Below are 20,790 nucleotides of genomic sequence, written 5' to 3'. Positions count from 1 at the left end.
CAGGCAGTACTCTGGGGCGTGGCAGCAGAAGGGGACGAAGGTGCGGGGGAAAGTGTATGGCAGGGGCGGTAATTTAAACAATGAACTGCCATGCCCATTAATATTACTTCAGGTCACTCGCAAACTTTGACTTTACGTTGTCGCTGCCGCTGTTGTTTTTCTTGTTGTTGTTGTTGTTGTGTTTCTTGTTGTTTGCTTTGTCGCAGCACGAGACGTGCAGGACTTTTTAGCTTGGGGAGCAAATATGCTTCAGGTGCGTGTGTATATCGTGAAAAACGTGTAAAATCTGCGATTCTGAATAGGTAGGTAATCACGATTTGCATTTTGTGAATTATCCAAAAACTTTTGACCAACCATCGAAAACTTTGAGGCATGCAACTTAATCATGACGACGAGGATTATGGATGAGATTCCATATTTTCTTTTTGTTTGTAAATTACTTTTCATCGCATTTGCATTGCACAAAATTCAAATTTGTGTTCTAATCATTTATTTATTGCGTATACGCAATGCGCTCTATTTACAAATAATTACGTATACGTAATTCATGCAAATCAATTATGTTTGTGTGTGTGTGCACAGTTTTGCATTTTATTATTGTCATTCATTTGCAATCACTAGAATGCAAATTTTTCGATTAGTATTAACGCATATTGTGAAGTAATTTGAATTTATTAAAAATCTTTCTTTTTTAGCATAAAATCACATTTACGCTCTCTATTGATTTGATAAATGAGTTTGAATATGATTATAGAAAAAGTTCAGCTAATACAATTTACTTAATTAACTCAGCCTGTTGTTTAGATTGTCGAAAATGCATCATAATATAATTAAACTCTAACGCCATTATTTATAATTATGAAAAATGTTTTGCAGCAATAAAATTTAATTTATTTATTACCAACAACAAACTGCAATTAACGTTCTCCCAAGCATTCGCTTTCGTTTTCTACTGAATAAATAATAATACCCATCATAATAACGCTCATTAGAGCATCCACTTAAAGTTAGTGAAACCTTAATCTCAATTTTGGCAACTTTTATTTTTGGCCAACAGAAATCACAACAACAAAAAGAATGAACAGAAGGACAGAAGGACAGAAGGAAGGAGAAAACCAGGCCAACGACAACGACGACAACAACGTCAAATAGTGCAAAGCAAATGTTTTATATTAGGTGGCAGTTGCCGGCAGGGGGCGCCACTAATGAGGCCCTTGGGGAACATATTAAACTTGAGTGGCAACAACAACAACAACAACAACTCGTAAATACAACCCGGACAACAACAAAAAAAAAACAACGTAGAAATAAATAAAAAGGCAAAGAACGAAGAAGCGGGCAAAAGATTGACGAAGGAGTGAGAATCAAATATTGCACAGATTTTTCGAGAGCGCACACACATATGTTGTTGCTGTTGTTGCTGTTGTTGTTGCTGTTCGGGTTGTTGCGACTGTTGCTGTAGAAAGCTGTTTGTCGTCTTGGCGTCTCTAATGCAAAATGGTAACTTTCGCTCTTTTTGCTGTTTTTTGTTCCTTGTTTAACGGAACGCAGCAACTTTTTAATTTAAAGGAAAACAAAATAAAAATGTAAAAAGTAGCACAAGAAAGAAAAGTACGAAGGAAGGAAACTGTGAAGACAAATCACAGCGACCCCTAAAACAAACTTTTCCTGGTATTCAACTCAACTGACTCACGAAATTAAAGCAATAATAACTTTGTTAAAACAAAACAAAAAAGAACCAAAAAAAAACAAGAACAAAATACAGTCATTTCTTGCAAATGACGAAAATTCGAATACCCTGTAATTTATACAGCTGTGAACTTTGAAATAGCAGTGCGACATAACGGTTTTTCTTTTGCATATTCTTTTTTTGTTAGTTGATCGCTGACACATTGTTTTTGTAGAATGGAACGAAGAGATAAGAAATAAGCAAACATCTCGTTCGATTTTTTATATTTTTCTTTTATTTTAAAATGGACAACGTTTCGGCTGCTCACAGAAACAGCAGTTCTACGAAAAGTGCCGAAAATTGTTTGTTATATACGCTTAAGGTGCGACAAACTTGCTGACAAATCGTATATGGACTGTCTCGAGGGTATGGCAACAAAAGTTGTAAGCAACATTTTCAAGTTTGTCGTGTTCCCTTCGCTCATTTTGCGTTTTGCCTGCCAGCTGTAATCTGAAACATCATCGCATAGAAAAGAGAGAGGGAGTTCTACATACATAAGTACTATGCTATGTAATGTACGAAAGTATGTGAGTTATACGAATTTATGCAAACAAGTTACGGAATCTTTTGCTGTACTCCTAAGCTCCATGAATCAAAAGACAGCGTGAACATTTAATCTCACTAATAGAGCAACACAAATTGCGCCCAAGTATAGAAAAGATCTTAATTACTTGAGATTATGGCAACATATGTTTGGCATCCATTAGTATATAGTATATATAATGCATGTAATACACTGCGTATGCTTTATTTTTATTTTAAAGATCTTAATTTCTGTTTAGAATATGCATACTTTTTAGTATCAACATTCTCTGGGTATAGAAAAGCTCTTAATTAAATAAGATTTAAGGAACAACTATTTGGCATTCATTAATGCATGTTACACATTGCGTATACTCTATATAAGACATCTTCATTTCTTTAAGAATGTGAATATGTAATTTTTTAAGGTATAGAACAGCGTTCAGTTAAAAAGAATTATGGAAACATTTGTGTGGCATTCTTTAGAATGCAAAAACTGTTAAATACACTGCGTATACTTTATTTTTATTTTAAATTTTGTTTGGAATTTGAATAATTCTTAGTATTAACATATGGCATTCATTAGTGTATACAATGCTTGCAATACACTGCGTATACTTTATATTTAATTTTAACTTTAATTTCGAGTGTGAATAATTTGTAATCAATAATCATAATTGCTTCTGTTTGGTATTCATTCGTGTATGTAATGCACGTAATACACTGCGTATACGCTATATTTCATTTTAAAGAAGTAAAATATATTCATTCTCTTAGAATCTGAATAATTTGTAATTTGCAAAGATATAGAACAGTTCTCATTTCATTAAGAATAAAGAAACAGCTGTTTGGCATTTTTTAGAATGCAATGGAACTGTGTAATATACTGCGTATACTTAATTTATATATTAATGAAGTAAATATTACTTCTTTAATGATCTTAAATACTTAAGAATACGGATAATTTGTTATACACAACAAACGCTTCATTTATAAATAAAAAATATTTTATAGAAAAGATCTTGGTGACTTCTTTAAAGAAATCGTTGTTTGTTTCTTTTGCATTTCAAGCCCATTATGTTGCTTTCAATTGATAATGTAATTTGCAATATCGTAATATATTTCCGTGCTCCAAGTGAACTTGCTTCAATCGTAGCAATCAATCCTGCTTCGCATCCAATCTCATTTCGTAGCACTTATTGCCCTTCCTTGACCCTTTTCGTTGGCTTGCGAACCTAAAGTGATTTGATAAGAACTAATGTGCATGTGTATCTGATAACATTATCGCCGAAAGGACGCACGCATAAACGTGTTAGGATTTGATTTAAGCATTCAGGTATCTCAGTTGATTACAATTAATGGCCCCAATTTGTTGCTGTTATTGTTGCTGTTGCGTTTTCCATGTGACTCTTATTGGGATGGGTCGTGTGGCAGCAACAGCACTCGTAACACAAGAGAAGCTGCTGCCGCAAAATATTTTGACGGAAAGCGGCATAAAAAGGCAGGGCCAGGCCAATGGCAAAGAAAGGCAAGGCAAGCCAAGCCAAGAATGAAAGTGGAAAGCAAAACGACAATGACTGGCAAAGGCGTCGTAAAATGCGGCCATAAAAAGGCCGAAGAAGAGCAGCAAAAACCAATAGGAATGCCATAGGAGAGAGTTTGCTCCACTCAAAGATACTTCTCAAATATTTTTGTGGAAGCGAAAATATATTTAGTGAGCTAATGAACCAATCAAATCGCCTTTAAAATTATTCTTACAATTAGTTCAAGTGTTGGCAACAATTTTGGTAGCTTTAACTTTTATATTTTGAGCAAAATGAATATACAATTGAATTTTTTTATACAGTTGAATTTTTTTAATTACAATTTTTGAGAACTATGCATTGAAGTTGTTGAAGAAATTCGAGTGAATCATTTGCTTATGTTGCATGTAGTTAGCATATTTTGTTTTTTTTTATAAAACAAACATAAAGTGAAATAAAATAAACTAAAATATAAATCAATTGTCTTTCGTATTTAAATAGAAATTGAATTTAAATAATATCAAATGAAATTAATGAAAATAATAAATAAATCGATTTTATTTTGTTCATTTAAGTTTTTTGCATTTCTTCTTTTATGCTCTAGAATAAAAAGGTATCCATAAAGTTGTTCTAATTTGCTAGACTCTTCGATAATCATAGATATGAAGAGAGATGAACAAACAGACATGCTTTCGATTATTATGCCCCTCTATGTTATACTATGGATAGCAGGTATAAATATACACAGAGACCTGCACAAAAAGATGCTGCGAATGTGGGCGCATATGTGTGTATGTGTGTGTGAGTGTGCTAGTGTGTAAGTATGTGGGTATATTTGAACGTAGCTGGATAAGCACAGCCTTCGGATATATTGGATAGATTTTTTTTTAGCTGCAGGTTGCTAAATTTCCCAAGAAGCAGCAGCCACAGCAGCAGCAGCAGCAGCAGCTGTAAAAGTCTGCACAAAAGTCACTCAATGGCAATGAGGAAACCACTCGAATTCTATGCTCAATTCGTCACTCAAGTAAGCTGAGCTCATTGAGCGTAAAACTGCGCTCGCTATTCACTCGTCAGAGACAAAAGACTCAAACATTAGCGACAACACGTGTAAATTGTGTAAACTGTGATGAGATCCTTGCTGGTAACAGTGACAGTGAAACAACACAAATAACGCTAGAAATTTTAAGTAAAGACAAATTTATAGACAGTTTAATATAAAAAAGTTAAAACAAAAAACATTTATTACTTTCTTAGCTTATTTAGTTTCAGCTTGAAATTTTCAGAAATTTTAAATCATGTAATAAGTTTGTAAAAATTAAATACAAATTTATTACATTAAAGTTTTGCAATTGATTTTTATATATTCCAACTTTACAATAATAAATTTGTTAAGATATAAATTTTAATTTACGTTTTTAAATTTACATTTAAGTAAAAAATAGTGGTAACTTGTGTATTTAATAACATTAATAATGTTAAGCTAAAGGCCTTCGCTGCCATTGCTTTACCAATAGTGTTAGTATTAATTTTAATTATAACTAACTAAATAAATAATAATGTAAATGCACTTGTGAAATATGAAAATTCATTTCAAGTGACGTAGTTTGCCTGCAATCGATTATTTAACAGTGACTTCACCAAAAATCACAGTGACTGCGCTTCATGCGTGACTTAAATTGCGCCTCGCGTGCTGTGAGTCATCACAATGCTCAAAAAGCGCTCGCACTCGCACTCTCTCACTCTCGCTCTCGCTCTGTTTCTTTTTTTTGCTTATGCGCTCTCACTGTGATGCTGAAATTGGAGTCTAAGCTTTGAGCTTTCGGCTCAACGCATGCGCGAGACGCAGCAGCAACAGCAACAACAATAAAATTCAATAATATGTTTGCCGACAAATTTGCTGTTTCTCTTCTTGTTGTTATTGCTGTTGTTGTTGTTGCTGTTGTTGTTCTTGCTGTAGTTTGTGGTTGTTGCTCGCTCAATGGGCGACAGGAGCGGCGCGCCTACAACAGCTGCCGGCCCCTGTGCGTATGCAATGGAATTCTGTTTGCCGCTCGAATGGCAAAGAACGAAAGCAAAAAAAAAAAAAAACACAACGAAAATAAGGAACAAGGAAGAAAATAACAATGAGCGAAAAAGGCGCAACGAAAACATTAATTGCTCAGCGCTTTCGTTTGGCAATTTAAGCATTTTACCGTTACCGTTTCTTTAGCTTATGTTGGTGTTGGTGTTTTGATTGTATTCGTATTGGTGTTTTGCATCAGGTCACTTACCTTTCGCTTGTTACAGCCGCTCTTAGCTCCAGTTGTTGTTATTGTTTATGCTGCTGCTTCTTCTTCTTCTGCTGCTGCTGCTGCTGCAGTGCATCATCATCATTACTCAAGCAAGCAATAACAACAAGGTTGCGCTGCTTTTTCGTTGCCGTTGCGTGTTTTGTTTTTTTTGTCAGATTTTTGCACACCGCTTTTTATTTGAAATGATTTTTTGTGTCGTATATATGTATGTATATAATTATTATTTGCAACTTTTTGCTTGCACACACGCGCTAAATTATTAATTTTCTTTTTTTGCTCGATTATTATTATGATTATTATCATTCAACATTTGGCCCGGCCATAATTCAGAGCAGCATTTTTTCACATATTTTTCACGCACACACACACAAACAAACAAAACTAACTACAAAAAATAACAAAAAAAAAGTGTAGCACCAAAAACATTTAATTTTCAAATTTTCTTTTCTTTTGTATGTGTTTGTTGTTGCTGCCTTTGAATATTTTCGAAGAACTTGATTTTTGTATTTTTGTGGTATATTTTTTTTCGGTTTTTTTTGCGTTTGCAGCCAAGGCAACAAAACAACGTTAGCCGCACATGGCCTAGGACGACGCTGCGGCTGCCTGCACTGATTTTCAGCGTGGATGCTTTGAAACGTGCGCTGACGTCGCTGCTCCAACTGCTGCTGCTGCTTCTGCTGCTTCGCTGCTGCTGCTGTCAGACGACTTCTTGTTGTTGCTGTTGTTGTTTGCTATGCCCAGTTGTCATTGTAGTTGTGCTTGTAGTTGTTCTTGCTCTGGCCGTTCTCTTGTAAACGAAGAACACACATACGCAAAGAAAGAAAAAAATCCAATTGCGGTTCACCCGCACGCTCTCTCTTTGTGCTGTCTTCTGCCTACTCTCGTTGTCGTTGTCGTTGCTCGTTCTCGTTCTCGTCTCCTTCGCCTTTGCCTTTCTTGTTGCCTTTGCGCTTTTGCCTGCCTGCCTGCCTGCCTGCCTGTCTAAGCGGCGACGTCATCGTTGTTGTTTGAGACCGGCGCAGGCGCTGGCAAACTGAACTCAACTGCCCACTGAACTCAACTCAAAACAAATGCGACTAGCGACTCAGTGTTGAGTTCAACTCAAAGCTTTAACTCACCTCAACAAAACGTTTTGTTTATCAGCTGCGCGACGCTGCTACCGTAATTTCTACTGCTGCTGCTGCTGCTGCTGTTGTTGGTGCTGTTGTTGTTGTTGGTGCTGTGACGATTCCCGCTTTAACCGCTTATCGCATTGATTTCTGATAACTTTTTTTTCGTTTCTCTGCTTTTATTTTGTTTTATTTTTTGTTTTACACAACACACAGTAAAAAAAAGAAACAAACAAGTAAAAAAGACAACAAGCTAAATTATATATTATATGAAACGCACGTTGCACGAAATTTTTCAATCAGCGTTTTTGCTTAACGTAATTTATGCGCGCTTATCAGCCAAGCACTCACACACACACACATACATGCACACGTAAAGTGTCGATAAATGGAGTAATCGCAAATCGTAATCGACATCAATCAACAACGATCATTGAGAAAGAAGCGCGCGCGTCATTTCGTTTTTATTTCCTTTTTTTCGTTTCGTTTCTTTCTTACTTATTTATTTGTATTTTTGTTACTTTGTATTTGCGGCTTTGCAAAGTAAACAATACCGTTGCAATTGTATTTGCATTGCAATGCGAAAGACAACGGAAAGATGCTCGAAAAGGTAATTGACAAACAAATTTTTGGTGGTGGATTTTACGTGCAGATGCTTATGGGAGCCAAAAGGGGGGGAGGAGAGAGAATTGCACTATTGCGTGTGTGTGAATTGATGATGATGTTCACTCGAGAAGAACGCGGCAAATGGACTGAATGAATTGACCGACTGAATTTATAGCAGACCGACCCCGCATCTGATCGATGTGCTCTCGTCTCGTCTCGTTTCGAAATGGAAACTAAATTGGAAATAGAAAACCCATAGAGACAGACCGACCGGCCAGAATCAGAATCAGAATGAGAATCAGTAGCAAACACACACACACACACACACACACAATGATGAGTTGTTGTTGTTGTTGTTATTGTATAGAACATGCGCCGTCTCACACCGACACACCATGATTTTAATCACACACGCAAAATAATAAAATTGAAACGAAAATGAAAATGAAAATGAAAAACATAACCGAATGGAACCGAACGGAACCGAAACCGAGACCAAAACCGAAACCGAAACGAAGCGAAACGAAACGAACCGTGCTTTGCTTTGCTTTTGCTTTGTCAGCACAGAAACAACACGAAGCGACGTCGTCAATCGAATTGAAACGATCAACGCGCTTCGGTTTCGGATACCAAAATTGGAATAGTCGATCAACTCGACGAACAAATACTCTACATCTATTGAAAATCAAAATTTGTTACTCTCTCATATTTATTATAAATTGAAATTATTTTAAAGTGCAGTGTAATTCAAAATTTAAATAAGTTAATAAAAATTAAGCGGTTTTGTTTAATAAAATAATTTTTCTTAATATTTTCAAATTTGTATAAATAAAAAAATCAAATATCAATATAAAAATAAATAAAAATCAATATAAAAATTAAAATTTGTTACTCTCTCATTTTTATTATAAATTGAATTGCAATTATTTTGAAGAGCAGTTCAATTCAAAACTCAACTAAATCTTTAAATAACCTTCTTAATTGACTCAATATAAAAATAAAGCAATTTTTTTGATAAAGTCATTTTTCTTAATTTGTTCATACATATATGCATAAATAAAAAAATCAAAATTTGTTACTCTCTCATTTTTATTATAAATTGAATTGCAATTATTTTGAAGAGCAGTTTAATTCAAAATTTAAATAAGTCCTTAAGTAAATTTGTTGACTCAACATAAAAATTAAGCGATTTTGTTTAATAAAGTAATTTTTCTTAATATTTTCATATTTGTATAAATAAAAAAAATCAAAATTTGTTACTCTCTCATTTTTATTATAAATTGTATTGTAATTATTTTCACGAGCAGTTTAATTCAAAATTTAAATAAATTTTTAAATAACCTTCTTAATTGACTCAATATAAAAATAAAGCAATTTTTTTGATAAAGTCATTTTTCTTAATTTGTTCATACATATATGCATAAATAAAAAAATCAAAATTTGTTACTCTCTCATTTTTATTATAAATTGAATTGCAATTATTTTGAAGAGCAGTTTAATTCAAAATTTAAATAAGTCCTTAAGTAAATTTGTTGACTCAACATAAAAATTAAGCGATTTTGTTTAATAAAGTAATTTTTCTTAATATTTTCATATTTGTATAAATAAAAAAAATCAAAATTTGTTACTCTCTCATTTTTATTATAAATTGTATTGTAATTATTTTCACGAGCAGTTTAATTCAAAATTTAAATAAATTTTTAAATAACCTTCTTAATTGACTCAATATAAAAATAAAGCAATTTTTTTTGATAAAGTCATTTTTCTTAATTTGTTCATACATATATGCATAAATAAAAAAACGTTCCTAAAGAACAAAATGATTCTAGTGTGTACTTTATTTTGAACTTTTAAATGTTCTCGTCTCAAAGCTCGCTTAAAAATGTTGCTACCCGAACACAGTTGCTGCTACTCTACTGCAGATGCCGCTCGATTGCGATCAATCTGCCGCTGTTGTTGTTGTTGTTGTTGTTGTTGTTTTTGCTGTTGGTAGTTCGTGATGATGTTGATCACGCTCTGATATTGAGTGCATTTGTATGTTTGTGTGTTCTCTGGTTGTTGTTGCTGTTGTTGTTGCTGTGCTTTTTAGCGGCAGTCAACGATCGTCAACAAAATTGATCGATGTTCTTTGTAGTTGTTGCTGTTGTTGTTGTTGTTGTTGTTGTTGTTGTTGCTGTTGCTGCTGTTATTGCCGTTGTTTGTTATTATAATTACAATTAAAGTGAAGCGACGACGATTGCGCCGTCTGCTGTCACCGTTGTCACAGTAATAATAACATCAACAACAACAACAACACTGACGTCGACAGCAACGGAACCAAGCAAACGCACCTCACCTCACCGCACCGCACCGCACTTTTACCGTAACCGTTTCAATCGCAACTGCGACGCCGTCGCAAACTCAACTGCGAACAGTGTAACTACCATTGGCGACGTCGCTGCTGGCGTCGCTGCTGACGTCGCTGCTTCTGCTGCTGACGTTGCTAACGATTTTCAAATACTCCCCGCAAACAAAATGGGGTTGAGAGGTTGAGAGGCAGCCTTGCGGCCATCGCGCTTTTGTCCATCGCATGTGTGTCGTCATGACGTCGCTGCTGCCGACGTCGCCGTTGCAGTCGCAGTCGACGTCGACGTCGACGTCATTCGTTTATTTGTCTTGTAGTTGCTGTTGTTGTTGTTGCTTTTGTTGTTATTGTCGCCTTTCGGCATTTGGTTTGTTTGGTCGCTCGCTTATCAGAGAGCAAACCGACCAGCGAAAAAAAAAAAACTTTTGCAGCTGTGATAAGGCGACAGACTACGACAACGGCTGCCTCCGCCTCCGCCTCCCTCTCTCCCTCCTCCTCCCCCTCCCCTTCCCCTCTTCATCAATTCGTTTCTATCTGTTGCATAGCAAAGTTTCTAACACGATACAATATCGAAAATATAAAGTTCGATGCGTTTTGTAATGCAACTAACATATTGACCAGGATATAAAGCACACATTAAGCATACGCAGAGTTGGTCAACAAATTTGCTTAATTATTTGCCAGCAATCTATAAAGTCATTAATCGAATCTCTCCCTCTCTCTCTCTCTCTCTCTCTCTCTACCTGAATAACTAAGCAAACAATCTACTTAAATGGCTTTTGATAAAAAATACATTACTTAATTGCAAAGCTAAAGTTGTTAAGCACAAGGCTTAGCAGTAAATATAATAAATACAAGCGACTGCATTTATTTATCATCTTTATTTAAGAAGATAAGGTAAGAACACTTATTTTTACATTAAATGTTTTATTTTTCTTTCTTTTTTTTAATAAATATTTTAAATAAAAGTTAAAGTAATTTTTCTAATTAAAATTCCAATTTTGAATTGAAACTTTAAACAAAAAGTTTACATTAAAATTTGCCTTAAAAAGAAAATAACATTTGTGTTCTCTCTTTTCAATATATTGGATAAATATGAATACTATATAAAACTGTAAACTGTGAATATATTTTTGCTTAAAAAAACTGCCAAGCACAAATTATAGAAAAGTAAAACACAAATTAAGTAACTCTTTAAAAGAAATATTTTTGAACTAAAAGTGAACATGTATCAATCTCTTTCTTTATGTGTTAGCATCTCAAGCAGCTGTTGAACATTTTTCCCTTATGTTATTGCCAATTATCGCTGCTTCTTTTCTCTCTATGCTCAAACTTCTGCTTGCGTAAAGTCAATAAAGTTGATGGCCAAGCGAAATTGTCAAATTGTGCTCGCTAATTTTGGATAAAAGTCATCTAAAATACGATTAACGTTAGATTTGAATATATATATATGTTTTTTTTTTGATTTGCATTCGGTTTCTGTGTGTGCGACAAACACACACACACACACACACGTACAGTGGCCACATATTGATGATATATGCACTAAATATTCTATGCTCGTTGCTCGTTGTTTCTGTGGTTGTTGTTGAACTAAATGCGTCAATTAAATAATATAAAAAAAAAAAAAAAAAAACGAAAAATGTATATGCAAAGCTGAGATATAGATAGAGATACACACGCACACACACACGCTGCGACACCCACACCTGATGTGTGTGTGTTTATAGAAATTATTAATAAATTATGATTTCGGGATGACACTATAAATCGCAACAGTCTCTATGAGCTTGTGGAAAGCAATGCTAATCAACGGCACGTTGAGTGATTTAACGGCAAGCGGAGAATTTCAAATTATCTCTCTCTCTCTCTCTCTCTCTCTCTCTCTCTCTCTCTCTCTCTCTGTCTCTCTTTCTCTCTCTCTCTTTTTCTTGCTCTCTCTTTCTAGTAAATCGAATCCAGAAGAACGATTGACAGTGATTGGCAACTAATTAGAAAGAACAACCAACTATCTTCGCTTAATAAAACTAAATCCAAAAAAAAATATAATCCAAATATCACTTTTACAAGAATAAACTAAAACAATTAAGATACCCTCTACTCCGTGTACATAACAGCTAAGCAGGGGAATACTAATTTAAAAATATACCAAATTAATATACCGAAAAAATACTAAAAGTAAATAATCGCCTATATTTGATATGTTGATATAGTGCAACACTAAAATAATTTACCACAAAAAATACTAAAATATACCATAGTTTATATACTACATACATTCAAAATATACCATAGAATGCAAAATATACCATGGGAGATATGCGATTTTGCCTAGACAAAAGTGGATTTTAATTAGCTTTTTTTATCCGATCACAACCAAATTTTCAGGAATCTTAAATATTATAGTTATTATTGTATATATACAAAATATACCAACTTAATATACCGAAAAAGTACTAATAGTATATCATCGCCTATATTTGGTATGTTGATTTAGAGCAACATTAAAATAATTTACTATAAAAAATACTAAAATATACCGTAGTCCATATTTGGTATATTTATATAATACTATATTCAAAATATACCTTAGAAAGCAAAATATACCATGGGAAGTATGCGTTTTTGCCTATACAAAAGTATTTTTTAAATAGCTTTCACAATTTTGATCCGATCGTAATCAAATTTTCAGGAATCTTAAATACTATAGTTATTATTGTATATATACAAAAAATGATTTCAATCTTTTAAATCCTTTTCTGTTGTAAAAATATCGCACTTTAATTAGGAAAAGTTTAATCATTATTGTTGCCCAATATAATACGAAAAATATAAATTTATCCAATTAACTGTCAATAGCTGTTTTCTACATATATTTCATATGCAGCTATTTTTGTGCGTTTTGTAGGCGGAAGAGGGAGGTATGAAGGGCAAGGGGAAGGCACTGCAGGTGGGGTTGGGGGCTGTTTTAATGGGGATGTTTATAAGTGAGTCTCACAATTTGTGCGATTCTTTTATTTGCTATTCTTCATATCTTCAATATAATTTATTCTTCGTTATTTGTTTTTTTGTTCAAATTTTTATTAGCTCTTTAATGACATTTCGCTGCTACTTTTGGGGACGCTGCTGTATTATTGAGAGACCCCACAACGTCGCTGACGTTGCCCGCACGTTCCCCTCAGCCCCCCCTCCTCCCCTCTCCCCTCCGTAACCACCGTCATGGCAGCTGGTTGAGCGCAATGCCTACTCGGCCTGTTACGTGGCTCATTAAGAATTCTTAGTTTTTAATTGACAAACGACGGCGAAAGCAACAACAGCAACAGCAACAGCAACAACAACGCAAAAAAAAGATTAATAAATAAATAAATGAAATAAGCAACAACAATTATAGCTGCAAAGAACACTAAAGAAAATGGCAATCCAAATAGATTTCGCTTTATATTTTCAATATTAGAATTTTGAAATGAGCCAAAAAGATGTCAGGGGCTAAAAATTGGAATGCGAAAGCAATGTTGACAGCAAGTCCAACCATAATCACACATCACATCTGTATGTGTGTGTGTGTGTGTGTGTGTGTGTTGGTGTGTGACTGTGTGGGTGTGACTGCGTAAAAGAGGCTGCAAATTATGATCCAAAATCAAGCATCAAGGTGATTCGATTAATGATCAGCTCGCATGATCTTAAAAGAATTGCATATAGAGCTGGACTAGACTCGAAACAAGGAAATTTCGAAAGCAAATTATAAAATTTATAAATATACTGAAAAGAATTATCAAAATTAAGAACTGGATTTGCATTTAAGCCAAATACAAATAGTTCAAGTGTATAATAAACCTAAATACTAAAATATTAATTTCAAAGATAATAAAATATAAAAAACACTGGTAATATATAATAATTTCTAAAAAAAAAAAAATATGTATATATAAATAGGCAAATATCGCTCTGACACTTAATTAAGACATTTGTAATACTAACATCTGCAATATTTTATTAATATTAATAAAGAAATTAAAATTTTTACTTGAATTACCCAAAATTTCAATAAAATTTATACGACGATTTTATGAAAATCAAAAAATAAATACATTTATACATTATATAAAGTTCTTTCTACAATCAGAAGCTTAAAAAGAATTACTAAATATTTTTAGTTTTGGTCTTACACAAAATCCGTTACATATATTTCATACAAGAACACTGTCTTCAAGCTTAATCACACTTCAAATATTTAATTCACCAGTAACAACAAGAAAAAAATGTTTTAAAAAATTTACACTCTTTTAATTTATACGACAGTATTTTGGTTTTATTCACGACGTAATTAAGAAATGGCAATTTCTTTTTATTAATCATAAAATTCGGTTATTTATTTTAACTTGCACGCACACAAATTATATTTCACGATTCAAGGTTGACGTCTTCTTCAACTGAGCGAAGCGACAAATAGTCCAATGAATACTTCAGTCTTCTCCAGTCAGCCGATCGTTAGCTTATTTGCAAAATTCATTTCATTTCATTTAATTTTTTTTTTTTTTTTTGTGTTGTGTGAGAATTTCTGTTGCCGAGGCTTCTTTATTAGTTTTTGACAACGCGCAAATATTTATTAGCACCACGACGCCAAATGGAAGCGCGTTATTTACAAGTTTGGAAGGGGTGGTGAACAGAGAGGAGGGGAAGAGGAAGGAGAGAACAAAGAAACAGCAAGAAAGAATGGGTAAAAAACGCCAAAAGAAAATGGGAGCTAAAGGATTTGTTGCTGGTTGCAAGCGCAACAGTTATTGCCGGTAAATCCCCTACCTCCCCCCTTCCCCTGCTTCACCACCCTCTCACCCCGTGAAGCGGCAGGTGAGCGCAAATAATTTGATTCAATAACAACAACACACGCACAATCAGAATCGAAAAACAGAAACAGAGAATTCAGAGCAAACTTCTCCGTCCCTCCCTTCTCCATCCCTTCGGTCCACAAGCAAGGATTTAAGCTGTCGCTGCCGAAAACTAACCGCAGCCAACTTCACGTACATGTAGTGTGTATGTGTGTGTGTGGGTGAGTTGGGTTACCTACATTTGATTTGGCTAATATTTAATGGCTGTTGCTTGTTTTTATGCACATTATTTGTTTGTTGAGCGGAACGCACGCACGCACACACACGCAAAAGTACGCACACGCACACACTCACACACGATGGTGAAGTGTAACAGTAACGGTAACGGTAACGGGAAAACGGGAATGGGACAAGCAACAATGCCCGCCGCAATGTAAACAGAACGTGTGCACGAGACAGACGACGACGACGACGACGACGACGGCAACGAGACGAGACGAGACGAGACAAACGAAGACGACGAAACGAAATGGAACCGAAACTGAACTGAAACTGAAACCGAGCAACGACGGGAGCAGCACTTTTTAGCTTTATATTGTTTGTATCGTTGCTGTGGCTGCTGCGGCTGCTTTTTGCTGCTGCTGCTGCTGCTGACGACGCGCCATACGATTCGTCCTGCCCGACGACGTGCGTGCTAATAAAACGCCGACGTTTGCAAGGCGGCCAGGTTTGCCAACGCTGCCAACGATGCCTGCGCTGCTCTGCTGCTGTTAAACGAGCCCCCCAGAAATTGAGTGGAGTTGAAATGGCGTGCAATTGAGTCAAGTTGCGACACATTGAGTTCAACTCAAATCGCATATTTATTTTGCTCTCTCGTTCTCTTACAATTATTCACTCACAACATACACACACACACTCAACCCCTTTTTATGAGCGCTCGCTCTCTCTCTGTCGCTCTCTCTCTTTATTTGCATGGAATCGTATTGTCGGTTGAGCTCGCAAGCTTTGCTTCCTCAAAGAAGAGCTCGAGCAGCGACGGCTTGCGCAGCTGATCGCCATCTAAGCGCTCGACGCCATTCCAACGTTGGATGGATGGAATTTCCGTCATATTGAATGGATGCAAACGGAACTTATTGTTGGTTGTATCCTTCCAGGCTTCCCGATTTCCCACATCCACCGTGTAAATCAACGAATTTGGATGCGCATTCTCTCTGAATGCCGTATCCACATTTTGTTCCACTGTGCGAAATAGTTATTAAATAATATATACAAGGTTTGTTTTCTTTTTCCCCTCACCTGCTACGCAGTCCGGGCACCAGCTGCGTCCATTTTGATCCTTCTCGCCAAAGAAATACAAGTAAATCAGGCAATTATTCTTCGATTGCGATTTAAGTGCATCCATCAGTTGGTCGTAGCCCTTAATTGGAACATATTCCGGCATCGTTGCTGACTTATTCGCTTCTCTTACTGCTCTCAACTGTTTTGCACTACAGCAAACGATAAGTTTAGTCGGCCAATTGTGATAAGCTTAATTGTAAGCGTTTTATGAGCATCTGTTATCGCCCACAAATTGTTTCAAGTCGCCCAAATAAATAACAAAAACAACAACCAAGAAACACCGGCTGCGGGGTGACCGTAATTTTAGTTGCCGAATATACTAAAGCTGACAAATCCATTGAACGCTTGGCAACACTGCATAAATTATGTGTGTTGATATTTCACTTTTTAAATCTATGTTTTCAAATTATGATTATGCAATAAATTTTGTAAATTATTCAAAATTAAAAGCAATAGCTTTTGCTTAGTTTGCTGACCGACAGCAAATTTCAGCTCAAAATATACCAAAAAGCTAAGCTAACACAGCGTTGCCACCTGCTGCTTAGCTTAGCTAGATATTTTGTTATCTGGCTAAGCTTACACTAGAGAGCCGTCTGGCAGCACTGCCAGCTCTGCGCGCTAAACTTTGAGTTTAAATAAAATATTTCATATATACAATTTTTTTGGGGGTTTCTATGACGATTATATTTAAACAATTTTGAAATATATACCCATGCATATATAGAGCAATATAGCTTTAAATGCAAGTGTAAACAGATAAACGTAAATATTTGATTTCAAACAAAATATATTTTCCAACAAATTTGTTACATTTAATACCATACATTTTATAATATAAAAAAACAAGTTTTTAAAACTTCCAATTTTCTAATTACTCATATAGAAGACAACACGACAAAAATTCCAAAACATCTTGCGCTTCACAATTTTGGAAATCAATAACGAAATGCATAGTGCATTAATTTTTACACACTGAAGATGTAAGTAGTGCTTTCTCATTCCAAACTCATAAAGTAGACATCCGTCTGTCCGTCCGTCCATTCATTACAGTGTTTGTAGCTCAGAGTAAATAAGAGCTATTGGCTTGAAATTTGCAATCTAGCTTTCTATATTCTGTAAACTTAAATCGCTCTGAAAATAACATCAACTTTTCCTTTACTTCTTTGAGTAGCTCTGCCAAACATCTGAGCATTCGTGGATCGTTCGAAGGGCGGCGTTATCGTCAAGGTCGTCCAGGTCGTGGTGCTTCCCAACTTCTAATTGCAACGGTTTGAACCGCTCACCTATTCGGGTATCATCAGGGCCATTCCCCTGGCCAGCTCGCTGTCGAGGCAGCAGTGCATTAACTCCACCTTCATGTTCATTAGCAGCCTGATTTGTTTGGCCCACACCGAGGGCAACGATGACTGCAATGGCGACTCTGGTGGCTCAGCTATCTAGAATGGCCAACTCGTTGGCAACACTGGCTTTGTCATGCCACGAATCCCGAGGATTATGCCAAGGTCTTCAATCATCGGCATTGAATCGTCGCGAGTGCTGCCAAATTGTAAATGTTGTCGTGGTAAAGCGATATTTGCCTCGTTCTCCTAATAAAAATAAGCATTTGGATTTTGCTTATTTAATACTTTCTTCCCTTTGATTGATTAAGTTGCATGAACCGTTATTTAAAGGAGACGTATCTAGCATCTGTCTCGCTCACTCTTTAACTCCATAATAAGCTTATTTGGTACGTTCTTCTCCTTGATTGGTTAAGCTGCATTAACCGTTAAAGGAGACGAATTCTCTTCTGATCTGTATTTTTCTCTTTCTAAACCTTATTTATGTTCATCCTTTTGATTGGTTAAGCTGCCATTAGCCGTTAGGTAAATGAGCCGCAGTCAAAAGCACCTCTCTCTTTCTCTTTCTCTCCCTCTCCATCTCGCTCTAAATAAAGCTGCACGCTTCACTTGGATTTTGCTTAGTCATATTTAGTTTCTTGTCCAGTTGCGATTGATTAAACTACATTACATTAGCATTTACAGTTAGCTCTTTGATTTAACAACGTTAAGCGTAATTTGTTGTTGTGTTTGTTGTGTGCTTGGAATGCTGACCACAAATATCTAAAAGTGTTTGTAAGAACAATATTAATGCGAAGGAATTTCAACTAAATTTGCTTTTTGCTCTCATCGTTTGCTGTGGTCGTCGCCTCTGTTTTTGTTGTATTCTCCACTAGTTTGTTTTGCTCTTCTCCCTTTGTTGTGGTTGTAGTTGTTGTTGTTTCCTCATCGCCACCACCTTCGCCTTCATTTAGCTCATCCTGCTGCTGCTTCTTCTTGCCGGGCACAAAGGGACAAACACCGCCCTTGCACTCGAAGGGGAATTCAGGTCCCGCCTTGATCACATTACCCTGGGCGTCCTTCTTCTCCCAGGGATTCCAATAGCGCAACAATATTGGTTGCACGAACTTGTGCCAAATGTAGAGCAACAGCGGGATTATGAAGCACGGCACACACACCATCTTGTCACAAATAAAAAAAATAGATGCATTCTATAATAAATTTATTATTTAATTTTAGTGCAAACTCACCTTTTGTTGATTATATTGCACTTAATTGTTTTTCGCTTATGGTTAATTGCAGAGTGTGACCAGATGTGGAAACACAAGAAATCAGCTCAATTGCCGCTGTATCAGCTGATTTTCTTAAATTGACCAATTAACTCCAATTTGCAATATCCAAATAGAGCAAAGTTTAGAGTAATAATCTATATTTTCGTCTGTATTTAATAAAAATAATTTACAATAATCACATATTCAGACTTTGATATTTTGTATTTTACTTCAATCTCAGTTTAGAGTGCTGCCAGATTGCTAGAAACAGAATTGAACAGTTTTCAACAATTTTACGCCAGAGGGCGTGCAAAAACTGTAGGTGGCGTAGAATCAGTAAAAACGACTGAATTTAGTGTTAAAATATTTAAAAAATAAGAAAATGATAAAGTTCGTCCTCGAGATATCCTGCAGTTGGGACTTAAACTTGCTTCCATCAATAATTACAATAACAATAGTAACAATAGTATGCTCCTATAGACGCCAAATCAGCATAAATACCAGGCGAACATAAAATACCAGCAAGCAGATATACATACGTGCTAAATAAAATATTATAAAAAAAATTATTTTATTTTTAAGTGGATCTGCTTTCCTGTCGGTTTTCTGTTATATACACAATTTTTTAAACTGGCGCCCAAATGTCGCTTCAAACGCATTGATTTATTGTGGCATACTTTAGGGCAGCGACTTAAAAGTCGCGTTTTTAGCGCCATCTATGTGTCGTAGTGACAATGCCGATTTAATTTGTTCTGCTTAAAAGTATGCTACATACTTTTGTGTGCTGCCCTTACAATCTGAATTTATTCATCCTGAAAGTATGCTAAACAAAATTATTTGCTGCGCATGATTTTGACATATCAGTAAATTGATCATAGCTCGGTCATATCCTTTCGCATTTTGACGTGACCTGCTGCATTCGATTACTGGGATCGAAAACTATCTATTGGCATTTAAAAAGTATGGGGTCATCTAAGAATCCAACACTTGTAAATTTTCGGCTTCAGGGCGAACGGAAAATCGTCAAACACGAAATATTCTGAATATATCGAAAAGTAACAGGACGATTTGAATGTCCTTTGGTCAGTCGCTTGCTTTCAAAAATAGAAGTTCTTTGACACTAAGATCGGCTTGATCCTTGCAAGGACTTCAGAGATTTTGCGAGTTTTTTATATACGAAAAAATCATTTGATCTCAGCCGTTTCAAGGACCTTCAAGGATGCAACTATTGTTTCTGCATCCTTAGATCAATATCTATCGACTGGCAAAAGGACAACCAAATCGTCCTTAAAATGGCGAAGTTACAGTCAACATTTTGAAAAAGGACAATTTTTACATGCTCCCCCCTTATAAGATTTTACAAATTTTTTCGAACATTTTTTTTGTTGAATTTTAAAAATCCTTGAATGCAAATCGATAGTGCTGGCATCTGTCAGCACAAAAATGCATGTCCTTTTGAAATCCTTTCAGATCCTGACCAGTTATACCTATAGTCACGATAAATATTTACATTGCCGCATCCTCAAAGTATGCAACAATTTTGTTTTTGCTGCACAGCAAATTGGAAATTTTTTTTGGGTTTTTGTTATCGCTCGTTTTTCGCTTATTCTGAACAGTTATTTTGTTTTCACGCATTTACATTTTTATTAGACTTGTAATTATACAATATTTATTTTCACTTTTACATTTACTTCGTTATAACAAAAAAAACATAATTTTAATGATAAAACTATTTATTTATTATAGCTTAGAAAATTATTTTTTATTTCCTTTGTTTTTTGTTTTGTCATATTTATTATTTTGTGTAATATTTAATATTTACGTAATATTCACTACGTATATTATGCTAAAATGACTTCTCACAGCACAAGAGCTCATACAAAGTGCAGGAGATGTTACAAAAAATTGATAATAT

At 35.3% G+C, this 20,790-nt stretch overlaps 3 protein-coding genes across 6 annotated transcripts in view; all 3 read right to left on the bottom strand.

Moving 5' to 3' along the window:
- LOC132797332 (cAMP-specific 3',5'-cyclic phosphodiesterase) overlaps positions 1–6,164 on the bottom strand; it is a 237,285-nt gene extending 231,121 nt beyond the window's left edge. Inside the window, exon 1 of one of the 4 annotated variants that reach the window (XM_060809030.1) lies at positions 6,045–6,164. The gene's annotated coding sequence lies outside the window, so the exon portion shown is untranslated. The remainder of the gene's footprint in view (positions 1–6,044) is intronic. The other 3 variants (XM_060809028.1, XM_060809031.1, XM_060809029.1) reach the window with 3 other exon arrangements.
- A 9,586-nt stretch (positions 6,165–15,750) lies between these two features.
- Positions 15,751–16,731, bottom strand: LOC132797337 (thioredoxin domain-containing protein 17). Its single transcript, XM_060809046.1, has 2 exons — positions 16,247–16,731; positions 15,751–16,189 (listed from the first exon to the last, which is right to left on the bottom strand). The coding sequence occupies exons 1-2, from the start codon at positions 16,389–16,391 to the stop codon at positions 15,915–15,917; spliced, it is 420 nt and encodes a 139-aa protein (XP_060665029.1). The 5' UTR covers positions 16,392–16,731; the 3' UTR covers positions 15,751–15,914.
- Positions 16,732–18,234: 1,503 nt separating this feature from the next.
- Positions 18,235–19,071, bottom strand: LOC132796600 (UPF0729 protein GD16342). Its single transcript, XM_060807832.1, has 2 exons — positions 18,855–19,071; positions 18,235–18,785 (listed from the first exon to the last, which is right to left on the bottom strand). The coding sequence occupies exon 2, from the start codon at positions 18,783–18,785 to the stop codon at positions 18,432–18,434; it is 354 nt and encodes a 117-aa protein (XP_060663815.1). The 5' UTR covers positions 18,855–19,071; the 3' UTR covers positions 18,235–18,431.
- Positions 19,072–20,790: the final 1,719 nt, after the last annotated feature.

Source organism: Drosophila nasuta, chromosome X, assembly GCF_023558535.2.
Source record: "Drosophila nasuta strain 15112-1781.00 chromosome X, ASM2355853v1, whole genome shotgun sequence".
Classification (NCBI taxonomy): domain Eukaryota; kingdom Metazoa; phylum Arthropoda; class Insecta; order Diptera; family Drosophilidae; genus Drosophila; species Drosophila nasuta.
The sequence above is the reverse complement of the archived record's forward strand: the minus strand, read 5'-3'. Positions and strand labels throughout refer to the sequence as shown.